This window comes from Rhododendron vialii, chromosome 6a (assembly GCF_030253575.1).
Source record: "Rhododendron vialii isolate Sample 1 chromosome 6a, ASM3025357v1".
Lineage (NCBI taxonomy): Eukaryota > Viridiplantae > Streptophyta > Magnoliopsida > Ericales > Ericaceae > Rhododendron > Rhododendron vialii.
In genome coordinates, this window is record NC_080562.1 from 26,578,881 (window position 1) to 26,606,823 (window position 27,943).

The window sequence follows — 27,943 nt, forward strand, 5'->3', positions numbered from 1 at the left end:
CTTCCAGTGTGGATAACAACCAATGTTCTCTCTAGCGGATGAAGAGGTATTGTTTTCGAAAATGTGATTTGTAAGTAAAAATATAATGACACACACAAATTGCTTAGAGCATGGAAGTGGAGACCTTCTCAATCTTTCCTTCTGCCCTTCTCGTGCCAACACGCTGGAAATCTATTTTTCTTATGGGAACTACTGGAGCTCTGCAATTAACCTACCAAACAAATCCAAGCCTGATATCTGACCCTAAGCCAAACTCCATAGTTTGTTGGTTTATACGATTGATTGAATCGAAGTACGAAGGGGTTGATTTAAGTGTGAGATCCACCGAAGACTAAGTCCGAGCAAGTAGCTGGTGCAACGTATAACATGTTACCGAAGAGGAGAGAATGGGGGTGAAAGATTGTTGAGTTGTTAGCTCTGGAAATGGTTGTGGGAATGTAAGTGAAAACTGAAGGCTGTTTTGGGAATGCTTGTTGATTTTGTGGAATCTTTTATCATACCGAGTCTATATGTTTAGTCATTATTTCCGTATTATGTTTGAATAAATCCAAGATCACTATAAATTATTGGATTTTAGGAAATTATTACATACATTGTAGCTCAGTTTGTAGAAATTCTGATGTTGACCCTGCATATAATGGAATGTTCCTTGTAATCCTCAAACTCCAAAAAGGAAAAACACTCAGGTGAATGAACCGTGATACTGTTATCTAGGAATGGCGAGTCTGCAATTTGACCAATACACGTAATGGTTACCGGTTCAAGCTTGAAAACAATACACGTACATGAATTTCCAATGAAAATTGCTTTATTTCCAGGTGTTGAAGTCGAAACTTAGAGCAATACATATTATAGGTGAGTATACAAATAATACTATTCTCAACAATGGAACTGAAACACCCAAAAAGATATGATCACCTTCAACCGTGATTACTGTGCAAGGGAAATAACACATAAATGCACAAAACCATTGCCGCAGATGATGCCTCCAGTTGAAGGTTGGAAACAGCCAAACTTCTGCTTGCTTTCACTGAAATAATTTGTCATCAAATGGAAGAGCAAGACGAATAATGACTGCTTGGATTAGAACGATCAAGCTTCAACACAGACTCGAAGTTCAGGCACTGAAGTGCTCGTAACTGCCAACAATATGAGAACTCTGCAATTAATATTTGTTAAACACAATAAAATTGGACATGGGCCACCTTTGTCATTTGTAATGTATTATTTATTCGCATTCTCTGGGGCATGTATTAACCGATGTACTCGGCTTATCTAAAACCTCAGTAGGTTTATGCATTCAATGAAAATTTTAAAAATGGAGTAATCTAACATGGCACATAATTAGACAACTGTTGTTTAGAAGCCAATATCTAAATGCCCATCCGTGTGGGGCTTTTCACTACTAATAAACATTCCATCTTTTCAGCTATTACATAATATAGATGACAATGCACAGCTTAAGAAAAAAAATGAGAGAGAGAGACCTTCCAACGTCTTTTATGAACAAGTTGGTTACCAATGTCCTCCAGCTTAACAATAATTTGGGCAAATGTTGGTCTCATGAAAGGCTTTTGACTCCAGCATTCCTCTATTAACCTGTGACAATGGATAATGACTTTTTAAAGGACTAAACATATAGCTAAATAAAGGACTTACTGGTATTGTAGGTAACTAAGGACTTAATGGTATTGTAGGTTTTACTATATAGAAAATATATCTACATGTTCAGGCAAACGATAGTAAATATGAGATAACTACCTTTAAGTCCCTAATCAAACCAAATCGAGCCTTATGTCCCAATCATTTGGGACCGGCTACATGAATTCGTTTTCTCTAATCGGATTCATCTCATAAGGATCTAATAGGGTCTTTTGGGTGCTGACTGTATGCTACCCAACACACAACTCTCCTCCTATATCCGGGCTTGGGACCGACTGTTGTAGAAGATAGTAATTCTCTAGTCATGAAAGAGGTGGAGACAATTACGTGAGTTAACTACATTCTCAAACTGTTGATAGCTTGAATTCAATAATATTGCATTCGAAGTGTTGCAACTTGCAACATTAACCGCAACATCATATGAAGTCATTAATCCTAGCCCCAGAAGAGAAGAAACAATTCAGATGTGACAAGAAGCAGCATATTACTATACCCTGTTGCTTATTTTAAGCCTCGAGATTAGTTAGAAGATATGTTCCCTGAGGCTGTCGGAAATAAAAGGCTTCACCAATGCATATTACAAAGTTGGCACGATTGATACTATGATGTACCACAAGCAGATTTTCTAAAATAGGTGTATCACAATTGAAGGGAAATACAGGCGTCCAATGTTACACAATATTGAAACAGATAATACCAAGGTTCAAGAAAGTTGCGCACTTGCTCGCACGCTGTGCATCTCGGCTTTCCTTTAGAGTTAGTTCTGTGTATGTATATGTGTGTGCACGTATGTACTCCGCACGCTAATGGAGAAGTGATTTTCTTTCATTAGGATCTCTAATGGTCCTGACTTGGTTGAAATTCATTTAACAACTGCCCTCTATTTACCACCGACCCAGGTGGCTTACAAAGCCTGAAGACTTAAGTCTCTCTCTCACAGAGCGACAAAGACCCCAACCAGTCTCACATTCGCCAGCTAAGTCCACGCTAATGAACTTCAAGAGCTGACCTTTCGTGGGAATAAGTGTGAGCTACTGCACTGCATAAATGTTTACTTTTTAAAGAACTATAGACCTATCACTGACTAGGATGGGAGCCTATTGCAGCGCAACCAGATGGTACGGAGCAATTAAGGTTGACACCGATATGTCGATACCAAAGTACATTAGGTCACAGACTATGAAGCACCTATAAAGGAGAACTAAAGTGACAAATGGACAAGAGTAAGAACAAAGGAGAATTGAAAAGGAAGCAAATGAATAATGAAGAGCTGAGCCTTTTGCCCTGGGGTAAGGAGCAGAATAATTCCCACAGAGTTTGTTCCTCATTAGTTATCACTTCTGAAAGTGGTATATGAATCTGCACAGCCTCTCTACTCATTGCCAAGTGGTTATGAGTTCGATCCTTCAAATGGTATCAGCTTTCAAAGGCTTTTGGACAATACTCTCTTGTGTATGCCCCTCGGTTTGTGCCTTAGCACACCTTGTTTCGTTGTGGCGTACTATATTTTATGGATTTTGTGTTTACCTCTCCACGTGGGAGTGGGGGGTCGCACTTGAAGGGTTTTATTAGAATCTGTCCCACATCGGTTAATTATTTCCCCTCAAACAAGTATATTAGTCTAGGCAGCACTTATAGTCAATTGATTTTGAGTTGGATGCTCTAACAGTGTATGAAACATCACATCAATAGAAATTATTCACTTTGAAACAAAATCACAATCTTCGAAGATAAAACCACTTTAACTGCTTTTACGTCAATTATGAAAGCTACAATTTTGATATGCATGCCAAATTTATTTCTGACATCAGATATTAATTACAGGTATCCAAACAAAGGAATAAAGACTAGGGAGCTTGAAGGGATTACTCTCTTAATCCATGAGCATAAAGTTTTGCTGAAGCTCGAAAAGGAGGACGTTCGTTTTGAACATAGGCTTTAGGAACTTCAATTTCTTGCTTTGTTGAAAATGGTGGAGAACCTTCAATCATCTAAAACAGTTCCAGTTTACTGAAATTAATCACCACCTCCAAACATTGAAATGAAATTTTACTAAAACAAGTAGATACTTCCACACATATTGTGTGAGAATAATGTATTCAAATCGTCCACAAATCACTTACCACGCAAGCATCTGCACAGTACATATCTTATCAGACTAAAAAGTACCAACCGAAGATTGAATAGGAAAATACAAAATTCAACTCATGAATAGAAAACAGGAAATCTCTCTAACACAAAACAGTAAGAAACTAACTCATGAATAGAAAATAGGCTAGTTTTCCAAAATAGTAATGTAATGGCCAACCCATCATTTAGACCTACAAAACCAAACTACGGTACATAGAAACACATAGAAGTACCCATGTCAGGCACTCAACACTTGGGTAAGGGTAGGGGATCATGCTCAGCCAAAGCATATAAAGATATATCAACATTCAGCAAAAGAAAATGCTGAAAATGCAGAACCCCAAATTGAGAGACGTCTACCAAGAGAGGGGGAGAGAGTCGAAAGTGCCTTCAAACTAATAGATTGTCGACTAAATAAAGTTAAGATGGAAGTAGCAGCACACATACACAGCTATTGTAGAGAGAGAGAGAGGGGGGCGGGGGGTTACCTCTTGCAAAATCAATGCAAATGAAAAAACATCCACCTTAGTATCATATTCTTCGTTTTTAAAAACCTCAGGAGCCACATATCGCCCTGCACAAACAAATGAATCACTCCATCACCAACAGCTCATAAACTCTAGTTCCACATAACAGTACCACCCCAACAAAAGGTTAAAAATTCGGAAGACCTTAATTGCACAAAACTTGAATATTCAAAGGCATGTTTGTTAATTTCTAGAGGCAGAGTGAACCATTTTGCAGAAGGTGTTCTGTCACTATTTTAGGCAGTGTAAGGTTTCAAATGTAATGCCGCTCGCAAACTGAAATGGCCCCAAGTTCATCTATGCAACCCCTTAAACAAATTATATGACAAACAAGAAAATGAGTATCACACCAACGGTAACTTACAAGAGGTGTCTTGACACGTAACAGGTTTGTCTTCTTTAACAGTTTTTGCAACTTTCAGCAGCTTGCTTACCCCGAAGTCTGCAACTTTTAGGTGCCCAGAATCATCCCGCAGTATATTTCTGTCAGTTTACTTATTTGTAAAATTAGATGCAGACCATTAAAGACCATGCATAGCAGAATTCAGACAAATTAAATAGGCAAATACAATTTTTTTGTTTTATATGTGTGTTTTAAGAGAGTAGACAAAGTAATGACATGAAGACATACGATGGCTCCAGATCTCGGTGGATAATGGCTTCAGGTTTATGTTCATGCAAGTAATTCATACCTCTGCAACATTAACAAAATATTGCTATTAAACAAATCCATGAAAGTAACAGAGAAGGATTGCCGCCCATGATTTTGTATCCAACAAAAGGCAGTATTTAGTTTAGTTTGACACTTTTGACCTCAATAACTCAAACATATACAAGGACTACCACTATTATATGTGCCACTAATCCACATCATTCTTAAACTGTTTTAGTTCCGTTTTGCATAGCAATTGCTACTCATAAGATCTCCCTACATGAATGTTGGCTCTCAATCCCATTCCTTACTGTCGTAGAATACCTTTTCTTAAGTAAGCTTCTTCTTGCATGTTCCCCTATCTGATATTAATGTTCCAGTGACTAATTGATAATTCTGCATCACTTCTCATAAAGTTAGCTGTTGCTTGTCTATACTGATGTATAATTGCAGTACAAACATGGAAGCAACTAACTGAAATACCTAAGTTCAAAAAATGCAGAGGGTGACATCTAGCGACTGTAAACTCTCTGTATAGATGAAATGCAAATATCAAGACAATTTACGTATGTAACTCTCTGTACAATGAAATTGTCAAATTTCATCAGATATCAAGCTCGTGTGCATTATGCCAGCCCAAAACCAAAGCAAACGAACCAACCTTGCAATATCAAGTGCTAATTTCACAGCTATTATGGGCTTTAAGGAGCCTTTTCGTTTCAAGAATGCACGAAGATCACCCTGTAGAGAGCATGGGATCACAAAAGTGTTAGATGTCGGCACAGCTATCTTATGAAATGCAATGTATAGTTGCGTAAATTTTCAACTTCTCCTATTTAGTTGCTTTCACCAATATAATGACAAAGCACAATCATCATAGTAATTTCTTAATATGTGCAGATAGGAAAAGGTTCATGGCTGCATCTCCTACCCACCCATGTGACAGCACAAGCAAAACAAGCCGTGGTACCAACTGAAGAATATAGATGTCACTTTGCAGATTATTTGTGACAAGGAGAAGAAGATTTAGCTACTTTAACTCTCAATGCCCTAAGAAAGACAGCATATTTACAGAGTAAACTGAATACTTAGATATCTTAATTCACCAGCTTTCAACAACAATAACAAAGGGTATTCCCCTGCAGAAATATAACTGACCCAGTGGCTGCTAAACGTGATGTCAGCATTAACGACCAAAGAACATACGCATTTTAAACTTTTCATGTTGGGTTTCCAGGTTTCGTAGAGTCATTCTATAATAGTAGGATACTAAGATCAAAATTCAGATGCATTTGGGGTTGCTTATTTAATGGGAATCGATTATCACATGAGGTTATAACTTGTAAGCAATATAATTTTAAGGCTTGACAAAGAACTGCTTACTGGCGTAGGAGGAATTAGTAGAGTATAGAATTAGCAAAACACAAGATACAATACAAAAATGCAGATGATTGTTTTGATGTTGAAACTATTTTGCTCAATAAAGAAACGAACTGGAAGAGAGAGAGAGAGAGAGAGAGAGAGAGAGGAAAAGTTGACTTATTAATCATTTTCCATTGTCAGGGCCTGAACTAAAGTATACTTTTGTAATTGAGTTGCTTGACAAAATTCCCTTAAAACAAAAATAGAAGAGTCCCATAAGAAGCAACAAAGATTAGGTTGAATCTTAACAAGAAAAGTCAATCACCACCATAATGTTCTAAGCACTCGCACCAAAAATGCTAATGCAGTTGCACCCCCCACAAAAAATCTTACTCATGGCCTTCAAGTAGAACACTTGATAAAATTAGGAGAAGCACTTGATCTTACTAGTGATCTTACTAGTTTTGCACTCGGATGGGTAACATGCATCTAAAATGGACAAGAAAAAGTACTTGCATGGTTATTCCTTTTTCAATTTTGATTAACATCAGTGGTTCGAATTGTGATACAATAGCTAGATCTAAACCGTTTATGGTACGGATGACATTGTGTAATGTGTAACTTTAGCTTTTATTTACAAAGTAGGGTGTTTTGGTACTTCAACAAGAAATTTGTCGCCATACCTGCAAAAAGTATTTACTAGAAAATAAACATATGCTGATAGTAGAAAGGAACATGATGAAACATCAATAGAATAAAACCAGACAATGGCACTTTAACAAGTAAACAAGCTAAATCAATCATTGCTCCAGCACATAAAACTAAGAAAGGACCTTGGGAAGATACTCGGTGACAATCATCATTGGACTACTTTGCGTTACAGCACCGAGAAATTGGACAACATTTGGGTGTCGTAGCTTCTGAAGTAATGCAAGTTCATCCGTAAAAGCCTTTCTAAACCAATCGAACATCAGATCCGGTCACAATCAAGTCACATGTATGGACCATTGTAAATGGTAAGAAAGAAAACATGAAAAAGCCATGAATGGCATGCAACCAACCCACATTTTATCTTCATCGGTGAACAGTTCCTCGCCAAGCAATTTCACAGCAACCTGGATTCCACGCCAAGAAGCACTACAAAAAGTTCCCTGTCCTTTTTTCATGTTAAAAACAAACCAGGTGCACAAGATAAGTAGAACAAGATAGTTAGTATATTGTTCAGAGATTTATTTTAAACAGAAACTCATAATACAGCAACCCCCAAATAATTGCTTGAATAACAATCCTTAAGAAGCAAGCGAGAGGAGTCATGATACCTTTGTTATGTTCACACTTTTGGTAAAATCAAGCTCACCGGGATGAATTTCATATTCTGGAACTTCACGAGCATTTTGGACATGCATGGGAGCCACCTAAAACAGGTGTCGGCAAAAAATCAGAACATGTCTCTCTAACAAGGAGAGCTTTTATCCCCACTTTCATTAAAAAAACTACCGCCTAAATATCACATAGTACATACCGGAGGTTTTGCTCCATGTTCCTCCAAAAGCTTGATCACCTCATGATTTTTGTAAAATATTGCATCTGCAAAAGGCTGTGAGAAAAGCATTGTAACATGTACAACCAAAAGATAAAACAAGCTGAAGAATCTCTTTCAAAGGTAACAGGTGTGGTGCATGCTTTGTATTTGCATATTGAACAACCAAAATAAGTTTGAATTTAGTAGTAGGAGATCAACTAACCACCAAGATTAATTGAGAAAGAAACGACAAAACAATACTCTTCTAGGAATTGACATCAGCACCAGGAACCGACTAGGGAACTGCTCAGAACTAAAAATGCCCAAAGGGAAAAGCTCTTGGCACGAAGTGCACTCAGCACTCAAAGTACCTGAGCAAACACACAGTTGGCCAAAAGAGCTCGACCATTAGCAAGCTTGGCTGAGCTATCCGCCAACAGAACGCATATCTTCTCAAATAATAAATAGAGCACAAGCAATACTCTGGCAGTTGTCCACTGGCATGCACTTTAGAATGCTGGAGACCTGTCTAATCAACCAATCGCTAGAGAAGCTTGTGGCATGACAGCCACTTGATTTTACCAAAAGTACCCTTAAAGATATTCTAAAAGAGCAATGATGAACTGGAACCAGGTTTAGCCAACTGGTGACCCATCTTCAGTTAAGGACTCATCTTGGCCGATAAATAGAGCAGCATGGCAAGTGAAAGGGTCTGATCTGCGTACCATACACTCACTGAGAGCTAGTTATCCTCAGAGTATTCTCTCTCAGCTACATTTAGCTTTGCTATTCTAGCTTGGTTGAGTCCAACCGAGTAGATTAGCTAACAGAAGGAACTCTGGCCATTGTTGGTGAAGGAGATAATAGTCAAAGTCCAGGATTGGTCAAAGTATTGATAATCCCCTTACACATAGTATCAATCCCCTTACACATAGTGGCACAAAAATGCGCCCACTACAGTATCTTGTTAAAGTATTAGTTTAAAACTATATCTCAAACTAGACAAGACTTGTTTTTCACATTCATGGTTGACATATCGATTGCCGTAACGTTACCAGTTGCGATGACACGGTTTTGGCGTCCAAGAGTCGTCGCGTAGCGTAACGATAGCGCTAACTGGAGAAGTGATTTTTCTTAAAGTCGCGCAACATAGGGAAAACTGTCCATTACTTTTGTTTCTTTTTCAGAATCACATTTGTTGGGGTTTAACATGGGGTGTGGCTATTTTCTTTACTTTTTATACCTAATCCTCTATTTTTTTCTCTTTGTTTGAACTTTAAGTGGCTTTTAAAATAGTTTTGTCCAAAGTTATGCGTCCAAAGTTCAAACCTTATAGTGCCTTAATTTAATGCTATTCATTAAGTTGCATGTCAGGTGTTATGCAAATGATTTTCATTTACACCGCAATATTGGCCATAATGGGACTCAGTATGATGGTACCCCTGCCGAACCGTTATGTATCACCAATATTTCAAACAATACTAGCAATACACCTCATATCATTGGAAGACAAATTTTGGATTAGTCGAGCTGCGCGTAATCTAGCCCGAACACTTTGAGTTATCAAAAACAAGGAAGAAAAATAAAAAATAAATAGGCCCCAAGAGGCATGTGTTCAGATACGAGTACTAGTAAGATACAGTTACATTGATATGGCGAAACATAAAAAAATGTAGGGTACGGGTACAGCTGGGTATGGCTGTAACCAATGTATTGTTTTAATTTAGAGCAATGCATTACACGCAATAAATACACTTCAAATAAAAGAACAAGTTAAATTAGGAAATTCGACATCAAATAATAGTTTAACGCCAACTAGGTGCAAATTAGAGTTTGATGCCATTATACTGAAGAACATATTGACCAAAATTGTTAGTATTTTACAATAATGCTAAGCATAGCGAAAAAGAGTCTTGTTAACTTAGTTTCTTTCCGTGTTGGGTACGGCTTGATGTATAGCGGGGTACTTTTGTCTGGGCTACGGAAATATTCAAAGAGAAAGGTTTCGGGACATGTTTCGTGTACCCGATACAGATTTAGAAGCTTAGTAGCAAGATCCTTCTAAAATGGGTGCGCTCCCAAGACGGGAACTCGAATCGGCGCTCCCAAGATGGGAGCTTGACGGGAGCTTGCTCCCAACTAAGATGGGAGCTTATTGGGTGGTTAAGGCAACTATTCTCATACTCTTAAGGGAGTTATGGCATTGTGGAAATAAAAATATGAAATTTTTATCACTCATGAAGTTTTGCAAATTGAAAATATCTTACTTCCTATAAGTACCCTTTAAGATCATGAAAATTCTCATAAGTAATCACTTTTCCTTCAATGGTTAATGTATTTGAAGATACTTTATATACGTATTTATATGAAATCTATATACACTCCTTAAGCGTTCACAGCCTTAGGAGCTTCTAGGTGCCTCCGCTCCCCCGCACCCGCACCCACTCCCACTCCCACTTCGTCCTACTAAGTTTAGAAGTACCATGCAAATTACTGGTACCTGGTCCATTACTGATAAATAAATTGTATTTGATCCCTATGCTTCATAGATAGGGTCAATTAGAGAGGTCAAATGGGTCGGGTCGTTTAGCTACGTGCCAACCGTACTTCGTGTCGTGCCATGCACGCCCGTGTACTTAATCGTGTCGTTTTTAAATTGTGTCGTGCCATGATGTGCCAATGCCGGCCCATCTCCATCCGAGTTTTGTCCGGAAAAGATTTTAGTGCAACAACTAACAACTTTAGTATTTCTTGTGCCGCCGTGTCCGTCTAGAACCGTGCCCTTTCGTGCCCGTCTAGAGCCGTGCCCGTCTAACACTGTGCTCTTGCCGTGCCAACCCGGCCAGTTTGACACCTCTAGGGGCCAATGCAGCAACAAATCCATTTTCAAGTTTCAATAACATAAAACCATATGGATCAGAAAAAAACATAGAACAATAAAATCTGCTAAATAGAACAAAAATGCGTAGTACTTTTGAGAAAGCATATTATACCGTGCTGCCCCAGCGGTCTTCCAAATTGACGTCCGCCCCTCTTCGGAGCAGCAACTGGACGACGTCGGTTCGGCCCTGACAAGCAGCGACGTGGAGGGCAGTCCTGCCGTCAACGTCCTTGAAATTCACGTCAGTTCCCGAGTCCAACAGCTCCCTGATACCCTCCGAATCCCCCTCGTTAGCCAGATACATCAGCCTCACTCTCGGATCGATCCCTTCCGGTAGTACTTCCACTTCGTCGTCGAAACCCCTCGAATTCTCGCGGCGCTCCGGCGGAGCTAGCGATGATTGCCTTCCAAACCTCGCCTGCTGCGCCTTGTTACACTCCATAACCTAACTCTCTCTCTCTCTCTCTCTCTCTCAATACAATTCAGCAACTTTCTTACTCTCAATTCTCGTTCTGCGACTGCGCTGCGCTCTCAATCCTCGCAATCACAAATTTTCTTGAAGCCAGTACACCACTCTGTATCTATAAAATATGTCGAGTTATACAGAAGCACGCTCTGGTCTCTCTCTCTCTCTCTTCTCTCTCTCTCTCTCTCTCTCTCTCTCTCTCTCTCTCTCTCTCTCTCTCTCTCTCTACATATATCTATAAGGGATACGTCTAGTAGTTATACAGAAGCACTCTCTCTCTCTCTCTCTCTCTCTCTCTCTCTCTCTCTCTCTCTCTCTCTCTCTCTCTCTCTCATACGTCTAGTAGTTATACAGAAGCACTCTCTTTCCCTCTCGCTCTCTCTGTTTCTCTATCTATCTACAAATAATAAGAGTGAGAGGTCGGTCGCAGCAAGGAGTAGATTCGCATTGATTGCAAAAGTTTCAAAGGAAAGATTCGAAGCTGATAATATAAACAAGTGTGTGTATATAGAGGAGGAGGAGGAGGAGGAGATGAAGAAGCAGCAGAATCCAGCTTTTCTTGCTTCGTAAAATAGTAGCAGTACCAGAGTAGAGTAGTAGGCGGATCAAAAAACAAAAGAGTAGAGTAGTAGTGGGTGGATTCGCTCATGACCTTTTTTACAGATAAGCACGAGGAGAAAAAGAGAATGCTACTGACGCAACCTAATTTTGAAAGGGAAAATTACACTCAATCCCCCTGAGATTTTTCACAAATACGCTGACCCTCCTCTAATTTTGTAAAAAAAATTAAAAATTAAAAATTTCTCCGGTTTAGATATTTTTTCAAACCAAACCAAATTTTAATAGGTTTGGCTCGGTTCGGTTTAGTTTAGCTTGATCCGTTTATTCATGTTTTTTGTTTACATTTAAAACCAAAGGAACATTAGAGCATGTACACCAATGTTAGCAAAAATACCTAATGAAATAGGTACAATTTTTGTTCTACATATCCACTTTTTGCTTCTATCCTCCACCAATCTCTCTATCATTTTCTCTGTATTAATTTGGGAGTTTATAAATGCAACTGTGAATTTACTGCATGTAACTTGTTTTAAGTAAATAATATTCGAACAAAAATGCCCTTACCAAAATGGACAAAAATACCCTTGCTTTTATTACATACAACCAAAAATATATAACCACATCTAAAACATATACCCCATAACCCACATTTCCCTCCATATTTTCAATCCCATTTTCTTCTTCCAGGTTTCATCTCCCTACTTCTGTTCCAGGTTCACCGCCACCATTCCAGGAGCTCCCACCTCCCACCTAAACCCAGTCCACATTTGCCTCCGAACTCTCACCTCACACATCCTATCTCTCAATGGAAACCTCCATTGCTTCTTCTCCCTCCATTGGTAAAGAAGAAGTTTTTGACCCAACATATGAGAGCAATGTGCATTTTGATTGGAGATTAAAAGGTTGTGCAATGGAAATGGAATTTGACAAGGAAAATGTAGCCATGGATGTTGTAATTTCAGAGCCGAAATCACAGCAACAAGTAACTCATCATTTTTCCATTTTTAATCTGGTTCTGTCCCGACATTGTTAAATTCTAAAACTCGAAATTATGCCAAAATTTCAAACTCTAGAGTTTGAAAATTGTAGACAATAATTAGTCCTGATTCTGTCCTGATATTTTCAGATTCTAAAATTTGAAATTATGCTAAATTTGCAAACTCTAGAGTTTGAAACTTATCACTCCTCCATATTGTCTAGAGTTTGAAACCTATACACAATATCATATTCTAAAACTTAAAATTATAACAAAATTTCAAACTCTTGAGTTTGAAACTTACTGATAATATCATATTCTAAAACTTGAAATGTTGCCAAAATTTCAAACTCTAGAGTTCGAATATGACGACGCGAGAGAAAAGGGGGATGGGGAGAGTTAAAAGGGATAACCCAGGGTAATTTTGGAAGTTCTTGATTATTTATTGGGTTGTATGTAGCAAATTCTTATAAAATTTTGTGGCTTTGTTTAGTAAACGTTACATGCAGTAAATTCGCAGTTGTATTTATAAACTCCTATTAATTTTGTACACCCTCTTTAAAAGAGAGTGAACATTATTCTCCTTTTTATTAATTAGAATGGTATGAATTTCACCACAAAGTGATGTCATGTTTATTAAAAAATGTATTACATGAGTGGAATCTACATTATATCAACCAAGGGAGGTAACGTTCACCCTTTTTTAAAAATGGTGAACAAAATTGCGCTCCTATCAAATATCATACTAAAATTTTACAAGAAGAGTATATTATCTACTAAATATATATCCATGCACCGATATATGCATATACTCCTATACACATGTACCCCCCACACCTATAGATATTATATATATATATACACACACACACACACACACCACACACACACACACACACACACACACTAGTGCTAGCCCGTGCCTATGGCACTACACATCCCGGTTGAAAGGGGATGACAGTTGTGTGATTTAGGTGGAAACCATGGGCACTTAACCGAAAAGTGAGAGGATACACTACAGCCTTTAGATTAAATGAATCTAAGCCATTCCAGCAACTTGTACCCACACTCTCCTGTTTTATAATATATATATATATATATATATATATATATATATATATATACACACACACACACACACACACACACACACACAAAACTTCAAGTAAGGGCGCCCTTACCTTATTAAGGTAAGGACCTCCTATTTTCCGATCGAATTTCGATGATCCGAGTCGCTCAATATCTTCAGAACGTGATTTTAAAGGTACTCACAAAAAATCGGCAAAAAAAATGACCGGAAAGGGCTTCATTCGAGTAGTTTTTGTTTATTTTTTATCGAACAGTTCAAATAAAAACTGCTCGAATAAAGGCCTTCCCGATCTCTTTTTTTTTTTGCTGATTTCTCTCGGAAAACACATTGAGCGACTCGAATTACTGAAATTCGATTGGGAAATGGGAAAAAAGGGGAGGTCCGCAACTTAATACGGTAAGAGCAGCCTTACCTGAAGGGGACTAATATATATGCTTCTTTCTACAGCCCGTTTATGCCAATGTCGAAGCAGAGGAGGTCACCAGACATCGTCGGACCTCACCACTCGAGAGAGGTCAACAAACATGATAGTTCATTCACCTCTGTCTCACCACAATACGCTATATTCCTACAATTTTGTGAAGTTGTATCACAAAAGCAAGTACAGCAATATCATTGCCCTCAATTACTTTATCCGTCCCATTTTGATGGTACCATATTCCAATTTGAGATGTCTCACAATATGTCCATTTTGCAAAATCAACCATTGATGAAATTCCATTCTTACCCTTGCGTTTAAGTGGAAGTAGTATTTACATCAATCAAATTTGAAATGCCAACTCCATTGAATTTCACAAAAATATATTAGAGAATACTTTTTAGAGCAAATAAGCGAAAGGTATAATTGGAAAGTGAAATACCTTTTGGAGCAATCATTATGCTCCCTTAAAAAATTTGGATCTTCAAATAGTTGGAATCCACGAATGAGACTATCTCAAGATTCCTAACATTGACTTAAACAGAAGTGCAAGTCTCTATGAGGGCAAAATCGAAAACGAAAAAACAACCCATCCTAAGTTAACCAATTTCCTTTTCAGGTTAGATAGACTAGGATTTACCGCTCTTTGAAAGCACTGAATCTCGTGCTCGTTGTAATTTGAATAATATTAATGAATATAGTTAGAATGATTACTAGTAAATGAATGGAAAAATTTGTCATTTAAATAACAAAGAATATGAAATTGTAATTTCAATGTTTCGTGGTCGGCATTTAAGGCTAAACGTGATTAAGTGAGTAGGTAAATTGTGGGGAGGCATCGAGATTAATGGAAATGATTCCTTCTATGGGCCTAAGGCTTGGGAGATATGATAAAATGAGAGTAAAGGCTAATATATCAATGTCAAATAAATGATGACTTCCATTTCCCAATAATTTTAACATATACTATTTGAGCTAATCAAACACCTATAATATCATAATAACCAAGACCGCTCGAACCATAACCAAACAACAGTCATTTCATAAAAATAAAAATAAAAATAGAGTGTACAATAGGATTCTCCGTACAAGCCTAAAGTTGAGCCAAATTCTTTAACAGTGCACAAAGAAATTAAAGAAAGAAGATATTAGTACAAAATATCTTTAATGGTATAAAATGGAAGCTATGTTGTTTATGACCGCATAGAGTTAACCTTTTACACTTTCTGATACATCCTTTAAGGACTCATCATAATCTCTTAGGAAAAATTTGCCATATCCTTCAACCAGTGCCATTAACTTGAAAACCAAAGAAAAATTCTTTACCTTGAAAACAAATTCCACAACAATTTTAGCCACAAGGTACTCTCTTGGTACAGAGCACTCAAAAAACATGACATTGAGCTCAACAGATCGAAGATTGTGATTGCATAGGCACATCTAATGACTGAAACAATAGATAGGAATAAAAAATCTAAGCTATGACTACTTATTACTAATCATGTATATGATCGCAGTCCATAAGGTTAATAGATCAATAATACTACCAACCTATACTCCGGTTGTTTAAAAATTTAGAAATTTCAATTCGATGATAAATAATATCCAATTACATCAAGTTTCCCTTCAGTAAAACTATCTACATGCTTTATGATCTATATACATTCCAAAGATTTGCTATTCATAATTCATGGGTTTCATTTGCCAACAACGCAATTCAAAACCAACTCGACTCTATTAACACACGAAGTTATACACATTAGAACATAAAAGTTACCAATGAAAAGACTCACCAGCATCTACTTGATTAATAGGCATTTGCTGAAGAAATTCATAAGCATCGTTCAGTCACCCCGCAAGGGCCGCAACCAAGTAAATCCACCACACATGCATATAATGCTTCAAGTGTGGGTCCTTTGGGACAATACAATACTTATGTTTTATGTTGTATGAGTGTCTTGTATCTGTTTTTCCTTAACTATATGAATTGTGTTTTTTTTTTTCGGGGAAAAAAAATGTCTTATATTTTCCTTGCAATATGAAGATTCAAACACAAGCTAATGGTAACAGCCTAATAATAAAAAATTCGCATGAGTAAACACAAGCAAAGTGATTAGAAGTTACAATATTATCGAACTAATAACAAGGAAGGAGCCAATACTACAAATAAGACAAAAAGATCGTTAGCAGAGCTGATGTTGGGTTCGGGATAAGGGGATTCATACCTCACGGTGAGAGGCTCTGCAAAAGCACAAAAAAATTCATCAAGATCGAATGCTTGTCAGGCGACGTAAATACATAAACCCAACACGAGGAGGGAAAAACTGAAACACAGAACAAAAAAACTTTCAGCTTTTTGTCGAAGGGATTTTGGGTGAACGGATTAATGCCTTTTCCTATGAATAGAGGCTTTCAGTAAACAACAATAAATACAAGTTACTCCCAATCGAAGAATTCGCAGAATAGGGAAAACACAGACCCAAACAAAACAAAGAACTGACTCTCTGAACACATAGTTTCTCTCTACCTCAGCACAGTAAATTCCTTTCCTCGACAATCATAGACATAGCAGATTTGCAATAATCCTCATCCCTAAATGCCAGCGTCCAGCTCCCATCAACCAAATCATTTGTCTGAAGCTTTCCTTGAGCAACATGTTTAGCAGTATCCACAAAGGGAAAAGTGGATGACGGACCCGAAGATGCAACCATCTTGAATGCTTATCATCAATTCTTGGCTGGAAGACATAAAAACAAAAGCCACAACAAATTAAAGGTGAGTTAGTATTTTTTCCAAATCAACAGTTATATACTCACAAGGATGAGCGGAAGCCAGACATTAATATTACAGACTATACACATACACACAAACAAAGCTTCAACAACTTATATATCGAAAGGAGAGGCAGTGATAAATCACACCTAAGAATCCAAAACCATGTGTATACAGATTTGGAAATACGGAGGTGATAGATTTCAAACATGTAGGTCCTGCTGTATAAATGGTACAAGCGCCAGGATAATCCATTTGAACTGCTTATCTTCTCTTAAATCTGCCTTTTGAGGAATTTTAGACACCAGAAGATGAAGATGGCAGATAGATAGAGAGGATCACATAACATTACATAAGTCCCCAATGACTACGCTGACTCAAAGGTCCCATAAGCAACCTATTTTTGTCCTAATTCAGTTCCTCAGCGAAACAGACATGAAACTCAACTCCTAAAGCCTTGATTTCAGATGTACTTGGTTTAGAGTATGTACACACATTCATGTGCACATATAAAGTAATATTGACTATCATATAATGCAATTAAAGTTTCTTCACTTGGTTTGCACAAGGCAAAAGAAAGAAAAGGAAGGGAAAAGGGGTCTTTATCACTCCTCCGAAGAAAAGAAGGGGAGGAGGGGGGAGGAGACAATTCATCACTTTTCACTTTCATTGTTCTTCCAGAAAAATAACCAAAAAAATTGGTCAATTGACAATCACCTATGGAAACTTCATTGAAAAGCAAGAGACACAAACCATCCACCACAAATATTTACAGAAGCAGTGAAATCAAGTAGGATGAAAGCATAGTTACCCATTTTGGTGCCCACGAGAACAACGGGCACTACTGGAGCATAATGCCTTAGCTCAGGGACCCACTTCTCCAACATAACAGGTGGGCAAAAGGCAAAAGAAAGGAGACATAAAGATGTGATTAGACAAGTTAAGGGAATTATTGACCAGATAATCAAAAGATAAACCAACGTAAGATGGGTTAAATTGAAAGATAAACAAAAAAGAAGCATACTTTCTTTGAAATATTCTCAATGCTAGGCATACTTATCAGAGAAAAGGCAAGGAGGAAGACATCAGCTACTCTATAACTAAGAGGCCTCAGCCTGTTATAGTACTCTTGGCCTGCATAAAGAATTCAAAACAGACTAATATTAGAAGTTGCTATTTATTGCAATTATGATAACTAAACAATTTTGTCTAGGAACTAATCAAAGATGCCCGATTAACTTCAACTTTGTTGTTATTCTTCTCTTATTTATCTATGCGATAGGACATTTTGATCCACGAACTACTGAAAAGCAATGAATATCATCTTCATCCACGGAGGAGCATAATACGAAGGAATTTCCTAGATAGATATCCATCAACTTAACATAGTGCTTCATAAATTATGAACATGTTAGAATAAAACAGAATGAGTATTATTAGTGTAGTAGTGGAGTTTCAGATAAAAATGGTGATTGACTAATTTCCGTTCAAGTTTCAAATGACCCCATGTCAGATTTCAGTCTTTTCAAGCTATTTGCCTGCCAATAAAAGAAAAGTTGAAGAGCTGAAATGGACCAACAAATCATGGTCAAGTTTCTAACTTGAGAATCCGAAGTCTATTCCTATGGAAGCTTCTCTCAAGGAATCTCTTTCCTAGATTCAGATTTTTCTATCCTTTCCCCATGTCCTCAGCGATATCAACATTGAAAAATCTGATTTTTTACACACACAAAATAATATGCATTTCTATGGACTTGATGAGCTCTCATATAGTTTCACCACCAAGTTTTGCCTTTCACTTTGACCATTCATCAAAGAATGGTTGAGGTCTTGTATAAACCCCACAGAACAATGAAAATAAATAACATTTGCAGTAGAAAAACTAAAAGAGCGCACTTCTTTTTAACTGACAGGAGTTTACTACATGCAAAACCTAGTCTCATAGAGTTGACAGAATATCCATTACAACCATATCATTATCATATACCAAAATGTAGTGATAATTTAGCAGGAATTTTCTCTTTAAGCTAATATACAGGTAATTAATTTCATAATGCAACCCTTCTCTGTTTTCCTTTTAATGCGCTAACAGACATATAGCCCCAAAGGAGGTAAACCTACATTAACGGCCGATTAAGCAAAGAAATAAAACACATTGTGCAAGGCATTCTCAGCTCATCGTATCATAGCGTAAAAACAATACTTTTAAAACTGGTTGAACTTTATGATAGTGAAAAATAGTACACGGTGAAACAACCAACCAACATATATCCACAAAATCATATTCACAGAAAATTACAGCGTTAGCTTGTTAGATTACTAGTTCAGGCACGGCTCAAAATTTTTAGAACATGACTTCTATCCATGGAAAGGTGTAAGCATAAAACAATGGCACACCCTAATATTTTCTAGCGCATCCCGTGCCAAAAGGCCCGACTGAACGGAGTATGATCTCAAGTTAAATTAACATTAGTTGCCCTATCCAACGAATCTTTTCTTTTATTTCCAAAGTAATCGTTGTATATGTCATTGATGAATGATAAAACACTATCTCTCTACACCAAGCCGATCCTCCGAAAGCCCAAAACCACAATTCAGAACACACTACAAGAAAACCTAAGCTTGTAGTAAATAAGATTCTACAACAATGCAATTGAAGATACTTGAGCTTCATTTTCAAGTTTCAACATGACATACTCCTAAGGAAAATACAAATCTTATGGTATAAACTAATACTCCACCTAAAAAGAAAACCTGGTGGCCCATCCAAGGATTCTATATGACTGACAAGAACCACATGACATTTATATATGAATGACATGAACCAAATGAACATCAACGTTAATGAATTAGTACACAAGTAAAATTTATAAGCTGAAGTTTTTACACCTCATAGGGTTATCCCCAAACTACGGATAGTTTGGCATATTTTCTGAACCTCCAACACTTGGTTGAAAAAAGGTTTCCAAAAAACACACCTCTCAAAAGGAAAACTGTGCTTCCAATGTCTGTTTTCCAATGGAAGCATGCCTAGAAAACACTCTTTCAAACGAAAGCATCATTTAAACATGCTTTTGGTGAGCTGTAACAGCAAAAAAATAAGTTAGGTGCATGATTTCATTCAAACTTGTGATTAGAAAACATGCGTAGGGCCTGTTTGGATGCGGGATAAGAATTGGGGTTATTATTTATGAAGGGGGATAAGATAGTAGGGAGTATTATTTAAGAAGGGTGGACCCACTTTTATGGAGGGGGGATTAATTAGTTGTTGGTTTGGATGATGTATTGGGTGGTGGGTGGGGGGTGGGGGGGGGGGGGGGGGGGGGGTTGGGAGGATAAAATAGTACTTGATTTGGATGAGGGATAAAATGAGGGGATAAGGAAGGGTGAATGATATAAAAAGCTATTAAATAACTCTTTTGCCCTTGAGCAGTAATAAATTAGATTATTCATTACGAACAATATAAAATTGCAAAAATTAATTACTTTTTCATACTTAAGCAATAAAAATTTAATTCATTAATAAATTAATTAATTTAATAAGTATAAATTTAAAATTCATTTTTTTAGGGTTTTTTTTTTATAATTTCGTGTGTTTTTAAGTGTGGATGGGTGGGGTTGTATGGAACACATGGGCACACATGCTGACATGCACATAATAACTTTCCCTTGCTCTTTCCTTCTTCTTGTTCAGAGAGAGAGAGTAAGAGAGAACGACAGAAGAAGAAAATAAAGAAGACGAAGAAGAAGAAGAAGAAGAAGAATGTCTGTTCATCATCAAGCCCTGGCCTGGTTCGTCCTCCCTCTCTCCAATCTGCTATTGTTCTTCTTCTTCTTCTTCTTCTTTAGGTTTTGCTATCTTAATTGAAAAAACCCAGGTGGTTTGGGTTGGGGGAAGGGGGATAAAAAGGGGTAAAATCATCCAATTTCCAAGGGATTGGGGGATAACTTAATAACACCTCAAACCCCAGCCGAATATTAGACCCCCGAATCCCTCTTCTCCAGTCTTACCAAGGAGAGGGGAATAAATGAAAACCCCTGAGTTTTGGCTTCCCAAACCAGGGCTTAGAGATGGGCCCAGGTAATATTCAGGGGTGATAACTTATACCCTTTCTCAGTCCGGCATCCAAATGAGCCCTTATGTTGAACTATATGGGGCTTAGGAATATGTTCAAAAAGCACTCAGATCTAGTTAAATACTCTCTATACGTGGATGCTCAATTTTTGAGCTCCACTTATGTGCAAATAAGAACGAAAATTGTACGCCGAAGTAAATGGGTTTGGGAAATAAGGACAAGGAGATGGGAACATGATATCTCTATATCCAAACCCATAAAATGGTCCACGGGATGCTTTAAAACCCAAATACCTATATCCCATAACTGACGAAGGATAGGAGTTAAGTTCTAAGAAAACATATAAAAGAGTTGTTTGGGCACATCATAAGTTGAAAGCTGCCTAAACTAAATATAACTTAACCAATGACATGGCATAATGCAAAGGAAAGCATTACATATTTAAGGAAGGGAACTTACTCAGTGACCGAAAAAGTAAGACACATCAACAATCATCTTTAAGACCCCATCACTATCAATGCCAGCAATTACCTGATGAAACAAGAAAAACTGCACTTCATTCACACCTCATAATGACATCAAATAATCATATTCAATGAAGAGCTCCATCTTCAAATACACTTACAGTAGTGCACAAGATGTGTGCGTCGATGTCCACATAGTTTACCACAGTTAGATGTGCTTCCGTCCACTCCTCGTCTCCCTACAAGTATTCATCCACATAGTCATCATAATCATAATTATCCTCATCAGCCAGCTCCTCGCTATCTCGGAATAACTCAAAAGAAGAATCAGCATCCACCTCCAAACCTTGATCATTCTCCACATGAGCATCTCCGTTGTCATTAGCTTTGGAATTACAAAACCCCCCCTCGGACCCTTTTGAGGCACCATCTTCAAGAAGGCGACGAACACACAAACTGTAAAGAGCAATGAATATTCATAGCTGGAAAACGATTAACGTACAATGATGTTGCATATAGTGCTCACTAACCTAAGGAGGAAGGATGAATACATAAATAAATGGAGACAGGTTCAAGCAATTGACCTTGACATGTGTTGCTCAATGCTAACTTGGAAATGAAACCAAAACAGTTACTCCACAAGCTATTCCCTAAGCACAAGTTTTCAGGATCAAGAAGAGAAGAGGAAAAAGAACTAAACTAAGGAAAGAGGACAAAAAATGTATCAGTCGCATATATCTGCACCAACTTTCTTTGAAAATCCTGCATGATCACCAACTACGTAGGGCTTATTTCCAGGTCAAGTGACCTGCACCTACTACCTACCTCTGCCTTTCCGTGAAACAACAAGGGTGGTTCACACATATATAGGCCAGCAGCGTCCGACTCCATTTGCACTGGTATTTTCCTAGCTCCCTGGAATTCAAAACCATCTAACACAGATTGCACTCGGCCAATTGATACTTGAGCAACAGACTTGAAAATAGAACTGAGCTACATTTTTTTTGGCCAAACAAATGATGGAATTGCAAATAGCTTCATATAACAAGCTATGCCCGAAATGTTCATGTAGAAACTTAGGTGAGCTGCATTAGGTAACCATACTATAAATATTTACATGGATACGGGTACTTGAATTGGGTGCGGGTACATATCTAAGGGTCAGACACCTCAAAGCTGAAAATAAAGGATTCAGAGATATATATCCGAATTTGGATACGGGTGCGGGGATCCGCTGAATATTTGTATACGTATAAAAAAAATTATATTATTTATAGGAATATATAAAATTATTTTCCAAATTATCATTATTTAATTTGAATTTTTATTAATTCCAGCACAAATATTAAAAAAAGTACTAAATAATAAAAGGTAAACAAATAAATATCTTTATGACCCATTATTAAAGAAAATGTCTTTATGGCCAACTAATTGAAAAATACAAAGTACATGCCTTGCATAAATGGCCCAAACATAAATGTAATGACCCAACTTTTTAAATGGCCCAAACCAAATAAAGCAATAGCCCATGTCTTACATATAAAACCCTAAAATATATCTGCAGTCAGCGATTACCATACAGATCAATCTCAGCAGCGATTGGTACTTCGTCGGAGATGACGAAGAGCTTTAGGCATCTCTCTAGAGAGAGAGAGAGAATCTGGTACAGATCCCATACTTCCTCCAAAATGGCGGATCCGTGTATTATATATAATAATGCTAGATGAATCGTTTGTGCAATTTTGCAAGATCCAGGCCTAAACTTTATTCGTCAGCCATTTTATGAGCTTGACAAAAAAGAAAATACTGAAGGCAACAATAAGCATCTATGAAGCACCGACACCTCTAGAGGTCGAAGAATTGCAGTGTCAGGACACAGAGACACCGCGGGACACCTCGGAGATACGTATGGGACACGCCACGTGGCGTGTCCCATATTTTAATATTAAATTTTGAGGGGACACGGCAGGACACCGATGGGGACATGGCAGGGGCCAAACTGCAATTTTAAAAAAAAAATTGGGAGCCAAACTGTAATTTTTGAAAAAATTGGGGGTCAAAATGTAATTTTTTTTAAAAATTTTGGGGCCAAATTATATATATTTTTAAATTTCTGGGTGCTAAACTATAATTATTTATTTATTTATATATATAAATAAATAAATAAATATACACGTGGCATGTCCCCCGTCGTGTCCGTGTCCCCATTTTTTTAGAATTCTCGTGTCCCGGTGTCGGTTTCGGTGTCCGTGTCCGTGTCCGTGCCTGTGCATCATAGATAAGCATTATCTCAAAAAAGGCTAAGGAAAAAAATAAGCATAACTTGCCATAGGCAACGCACACAAAACAAACCCTAAGCATTACCCAAAAAGAGAACATTCATCAGTTTCACATATGTACACTACACATCCAGTAGGAAATACCAACAGTTTTCTGCCCACATTCAAGAACCATAGAACTGGAACCTACTTTGATTCTATGAATCATTTCTACGAACATTTTAGAGTCAAATATTAATCCATCAAAGCCAAAGACAATAATACGGGAACAAATTACAAAATTATATCAGTACACAGTGCAAAAGCCGTAATCTCTCCTCAAGATTCAAACAAATTGCAAGATTTGTAACTAAATAGATGGAAGGAAACCCCCCTATTTCAAACAAATTTCATTGAATCTAACATGTTTAGAACTATGATCTGTAAAAACCAGTACACATGCAAGAGGAATAATGAAGAAATATAAGAAATCGAATAACCTCATCCCAGTTCTACTTAGTCCCAAAAGTAAATAGGTGAATGGAGGAAAGCAAAAAAATAGTAAATTTGTTATAAAAAAAAGAAAAGGGAAACCGAACCCCAAAACGAAGATCAAACAGCAGATGTACTCAAATACCTAGACGAAATAGTCTGATGTCTCGCGATCGACTGGGACTCAAAAACCAGGCCGCACTCCGACCACACACCGTCGCCACCAACGTGGTCGATCACCGCCTTTGTCGCCCGTTTACAGACTGAGAAGTAGACGTTGGCCATTGATTTGTAGTTTTTTTTCCCTGTTTGTTTTGGAGATGAGATGGAGAACACATGATCGGAGATTTTTTGAGGGCTTCTTGTGATGTGTATGTGATTTGTTTTAGCTCTTGTTTTTCTCTCGGAGGGGGGGGGGAGGACTCTGCAGAACACAGAAACTCTGCACAAAGGTAAACCCCACCACGCAAAGGGCAGGATAATTTTACAAAAAAAAACCCACATAAAGGAGCACAAAAGACAAAATAGAAAGCAAAAAACAGGACACAAACGGAATATCCCAAAAGTCAGAAAACCCTTTAAAGTAATTCTAAATAAACTCAAACAGTAAGTGAATAGTGCTACAAGCCCCCGTCAAAATAAGCCAAAATGACCCAAACAGCCCCAAAGCAAAGCCAGAAGTGGTGGAAAGCTCAAATTGAAACCATCACACATCTCCCTTCTCTGCGTTTGGATATGTAGATATGTATATATATATACACACACACACTAGTGTAATGCCCATGCTTCGCACGTTTCTGTGTGCTCATTGGTTTAATTGTAGTCGAAACTTAATATATTTATATATATATAAATATATATATATATATATATATGTTTTTTTTTTCCTATGGTGATGATAGATACGAACTGTTGTGTCTATGAATACTGAGAGTCATAGGTGCCCTTGTTGCCTCTAACTGTACGCATAAAATAAAACTAACTTTAGCCATGGAGCAAGCATCAACGCTTCACGAGTAGCAAGACTCTCCGGCACTGGGGCAAATCTATGCACAAGCCTATGCAAACATGGTTACAAGCGGTGGATAGCCTAGTTCCTAGTTCCATCGACCCTACTGATGAGTTCCGTTTTTCGAGTGGTTTCTTTAGTGATCAATGCGGTTTATGCATCCCAAGGTAGGATGTGTCATCGAGAGCCTGCATGGCCCAACAACTTTTATATATTTTTCCAGTAGTCATTCTAGGTACTATTGCGGAATCCTATCTATTCTATTGAAATGAAAAAAAAGAGATAGTAGGCAGGGATCACCAGGAAGGTAGCACCAAAGAGCATCCGGCATAAATAATGAGCCCTACTGAAGACTTCTCTTGTTGCATTTCTCGGTTTCTCTTCCGGGCACAATCTATGATCTCAGTGCAAGAAACAAAGCAAGGTAAAACAAGGTATCTCGATAAGCAGCAGCTCAATTTTGTCAATATGAGATGAGTAATGGCCACAAAGTTAAACCAGGCATAATGTCCCACCTGTTTTGCAATCCCAATTCTTTTTAATGAATATTCCGAAAGAAAAGGGGCTAAATCAGTTACCAAAAATATCACAACATACATTTTGATTATTACGTATATCTAAGTTGGCATTGCTCTCCTATAATCAACATCTGTGGCACACACCCACACACAATTATGCACTCACACACGGGCATAGAGACAGACTACACAGACTCTTTGCTACACATTTGACAAAAGAGAATAGTTCATGGAACATAGCTTGACAATGAATTACTACAAAATAACAATTCCTATTTCAGAGATGAGTTTTTCCAGCCTCTATAAATCTATAACCTGGAACAAGTTGTGGGTTATCCTTTCTTGACCTTGAACAAGTCTGAGGATGGGATAATGATAGTCCCGACAATTGAACTCTTTCTTTCTTGTCTAATCGTACAATTTTCTAGCCCTTCAACAAGGCTGGCCAAACTAAATGGGCATTCTCGTCAAAATCAGACTGTTTGGCTTGCTTGAATAGTCCAAAGTCCAAACACAAGCTGGCCCACTTTGGTAATCAACTAGTACGCCTAAATGTAGTCTTTGAGGTACTGATATATGAATAGAAAACAGGCATTCACCTGCCCAAAATGGAGGTACTCCGCTGAGAAAGATGTATAGAATGACTCATGCATCCTTCCCATAACTCCGCTTCAACACTTCTGGAGCAATGTGATAAGCACTCCCAACAATGTTCCTATAAACTTTTCTTGGAGAAACATTTTGAAAAGCCTTATGTTAACTCACAAAATTTTTACTGATCATCAATCAATGAAAATGAACAGTCAAACAGCAACTTAAAAACATTCATGGGCAGAGAAGAAATAAGTGAACCTCCCGATTACCAAATTAGGGGGGATAAAATTTTGATATAATGTCCACTTCTTGGTATGACAGAACAACACCAATTCAACCATTAGAAGCAACTCTAATCAAAGTTCCATTGCGGTCTATATATATTCACGGTTATGATTTTAGCAAGATTATCAGGTTCAAGATGTGAGAGCTTCAAGTTCATCAATCCAAGGCCAAGAATGATCATGAAATATTAAGGAGCAGTAGGACACAGCCTGCTCACGAGGCTGTTGAAACTTGATATTCTACTCAGGAGACAGTTTCCTACTATATGCCAAAAAGATGTGTAAGGCATATCAATCAATCATCCATTAGTCGAAATGGCACCAAAAGGACTAACGTGGTGCTAAGTTTAAGCCTTTTGCTAAACTTATTGACAGTTATTAAATTTTGACACAGTATGTTTGTTCTTCTTCTACTTTTCCATTCTCTGTTTTTCATTCCGTTTCCTTCAAAAACTGCACTGTTTTATTTATTGACTTCCAAAATCTATGCCATTATCTTGACAGTGAGTTAGTCATACATTATACAAGCACTATTCTTTTCACAAGCCTAACTACATATTGTTCATAAATAGCAATGAAAAGAAATTGGGGAAGTAACTTATCCGACGAGTGACGTAATTTTTAAGAGCGGCAACCAAAATATTAGGGGCCTCAAAGCAGGGAAAACAAGATTTCCAATGTGGATAGCACGGACACCTACATATACAATTTTCACATTAATTAAGAGCCTCGACTCCAATGTTGATAACGGGGACACCTGCATATACAATTTTATTTTAGTTCGGGCATATTGAATATGTAGTCAATAAAAGTAAAGATATACCGACCTTCCTCTCTTGCTGTTTCTTAGAATTTTGCTCTCTCTTGCCCCCTATAGGCACTGCCATCTTCCACCACGTTATCTGACATAAACGTAAGACAGGAAGAATCTGAAAAAAAAAAGGTTCATGTACCTGGTGTGCAACATAAACCACTGTCCAAAACCATCCAATCAACAACAAACTTCTACTCCAAACCCACAATTCTGATACCGTAATACATTAAAATTTCAAATCACCACCGGTGCACTCTATAACTTTACCACTCTATAACTTTACCGTCTAATCACCAAACAAACTATAACAATCCCCTTTAATATACTGAAACCAACCCCAGCACTCACATCCCGCTATAGCCACAATCCACTGCATAGTCACTACCAATCAAGCGGTCATAACCTTGAAACTCAG

General features: G+C 37.6%; 2 protein-coding genes and 1 long non-coding RNA gene across 6 annotated transcripts in view; all 3 read right to left on the reverse strand.

Moving 5' to 3' along the window:
• The window catches only part of LOC131329932 (uncharacterized), a 76,886-nt gene extending 59,227 nt beyond the window's left edge, over positions 1–17,659 (reverse strand). Inside the window, exon 1 of the mRNA XM_058363362.1 lies at positions 17,650–17,659. The gene's annotated coding sequence lies outside the window, so the exon portion shown is untranslated. The remainder of the gene's footprint in view (positions 1–17,649) is intronic.
• Positions 791–11,774, reverse strand: LOC131329946 (integrin-linked protein kinase 1). 3 transcript variants are annotated; one of them, XM_058363390.1, is made up of 13 exons: positions 11,604–11,771; positions 10,849–11,502; positions 7,856–7,930; positions 7,653–7,748; positions 7,399–7,484; positions 7,167–7,287; positions 5,633–5,712; positions 4,951–5,013; positions 4,684–4,802; positions 4,281–4,366; positions 3,532–3,653; positions 1,488–1,599; positions 791–1,139 (listed from the first exon to the last, which is right to left on the reverse strand). In XM_058363390.1, the coding sequence occupies exons 2-13, from the start codon at positions 11,176–11,178 to the stop codon at positions 1,047–1,049; spliced, it is 1,383 nt and encodes a 460-aa protein (XP_058219373.1). In that variant the 5' UTR covers positions 11,179–11,502; positions 11,604–11,771; the 3' UTR covers positions 791–1,046. The 3 variants fall into 3 exon arrangements, with proteins under 3 accessions (XP_058219373.1, XP_058219374.1, XP_058219375.1); XM_058363391.1 differs by having other exon boundaries at positions 10,849–11,506; XM_058363392.1 differs by lacking the exon at positions 3,532–3,653 and having other exon boundaries at positions 1,000–1,139; positions 10,849–11,774.
• Positions 17,660–18,920: 1,261 nt separating the features above from the next.
• On the reverse strand, positions 18,921–24,380 carry LOC131329973 (uncharacterized). 2 transcript variants are annotated; one of them, XR_009200900.1, is made up of 3 exons: positions 22,144–24,380; positions 21,721–22,015; positions 18,921–21,626 (listed from the first exon to the last, which is right to left on the reverse strand). It is a non-coding gene; the product is annotated as an uncharacterized LOC131329973 (long non-coding RNA). The 2 variants fall into 2 exon arrangements; XR_009200901.1 differs by having other exon boundaries at positions 21,721–22,209; positions 22,385–23,400.
• Between the last annotated feature and the right edge of the window lie 3,563 nt (positions 24,381–27,943).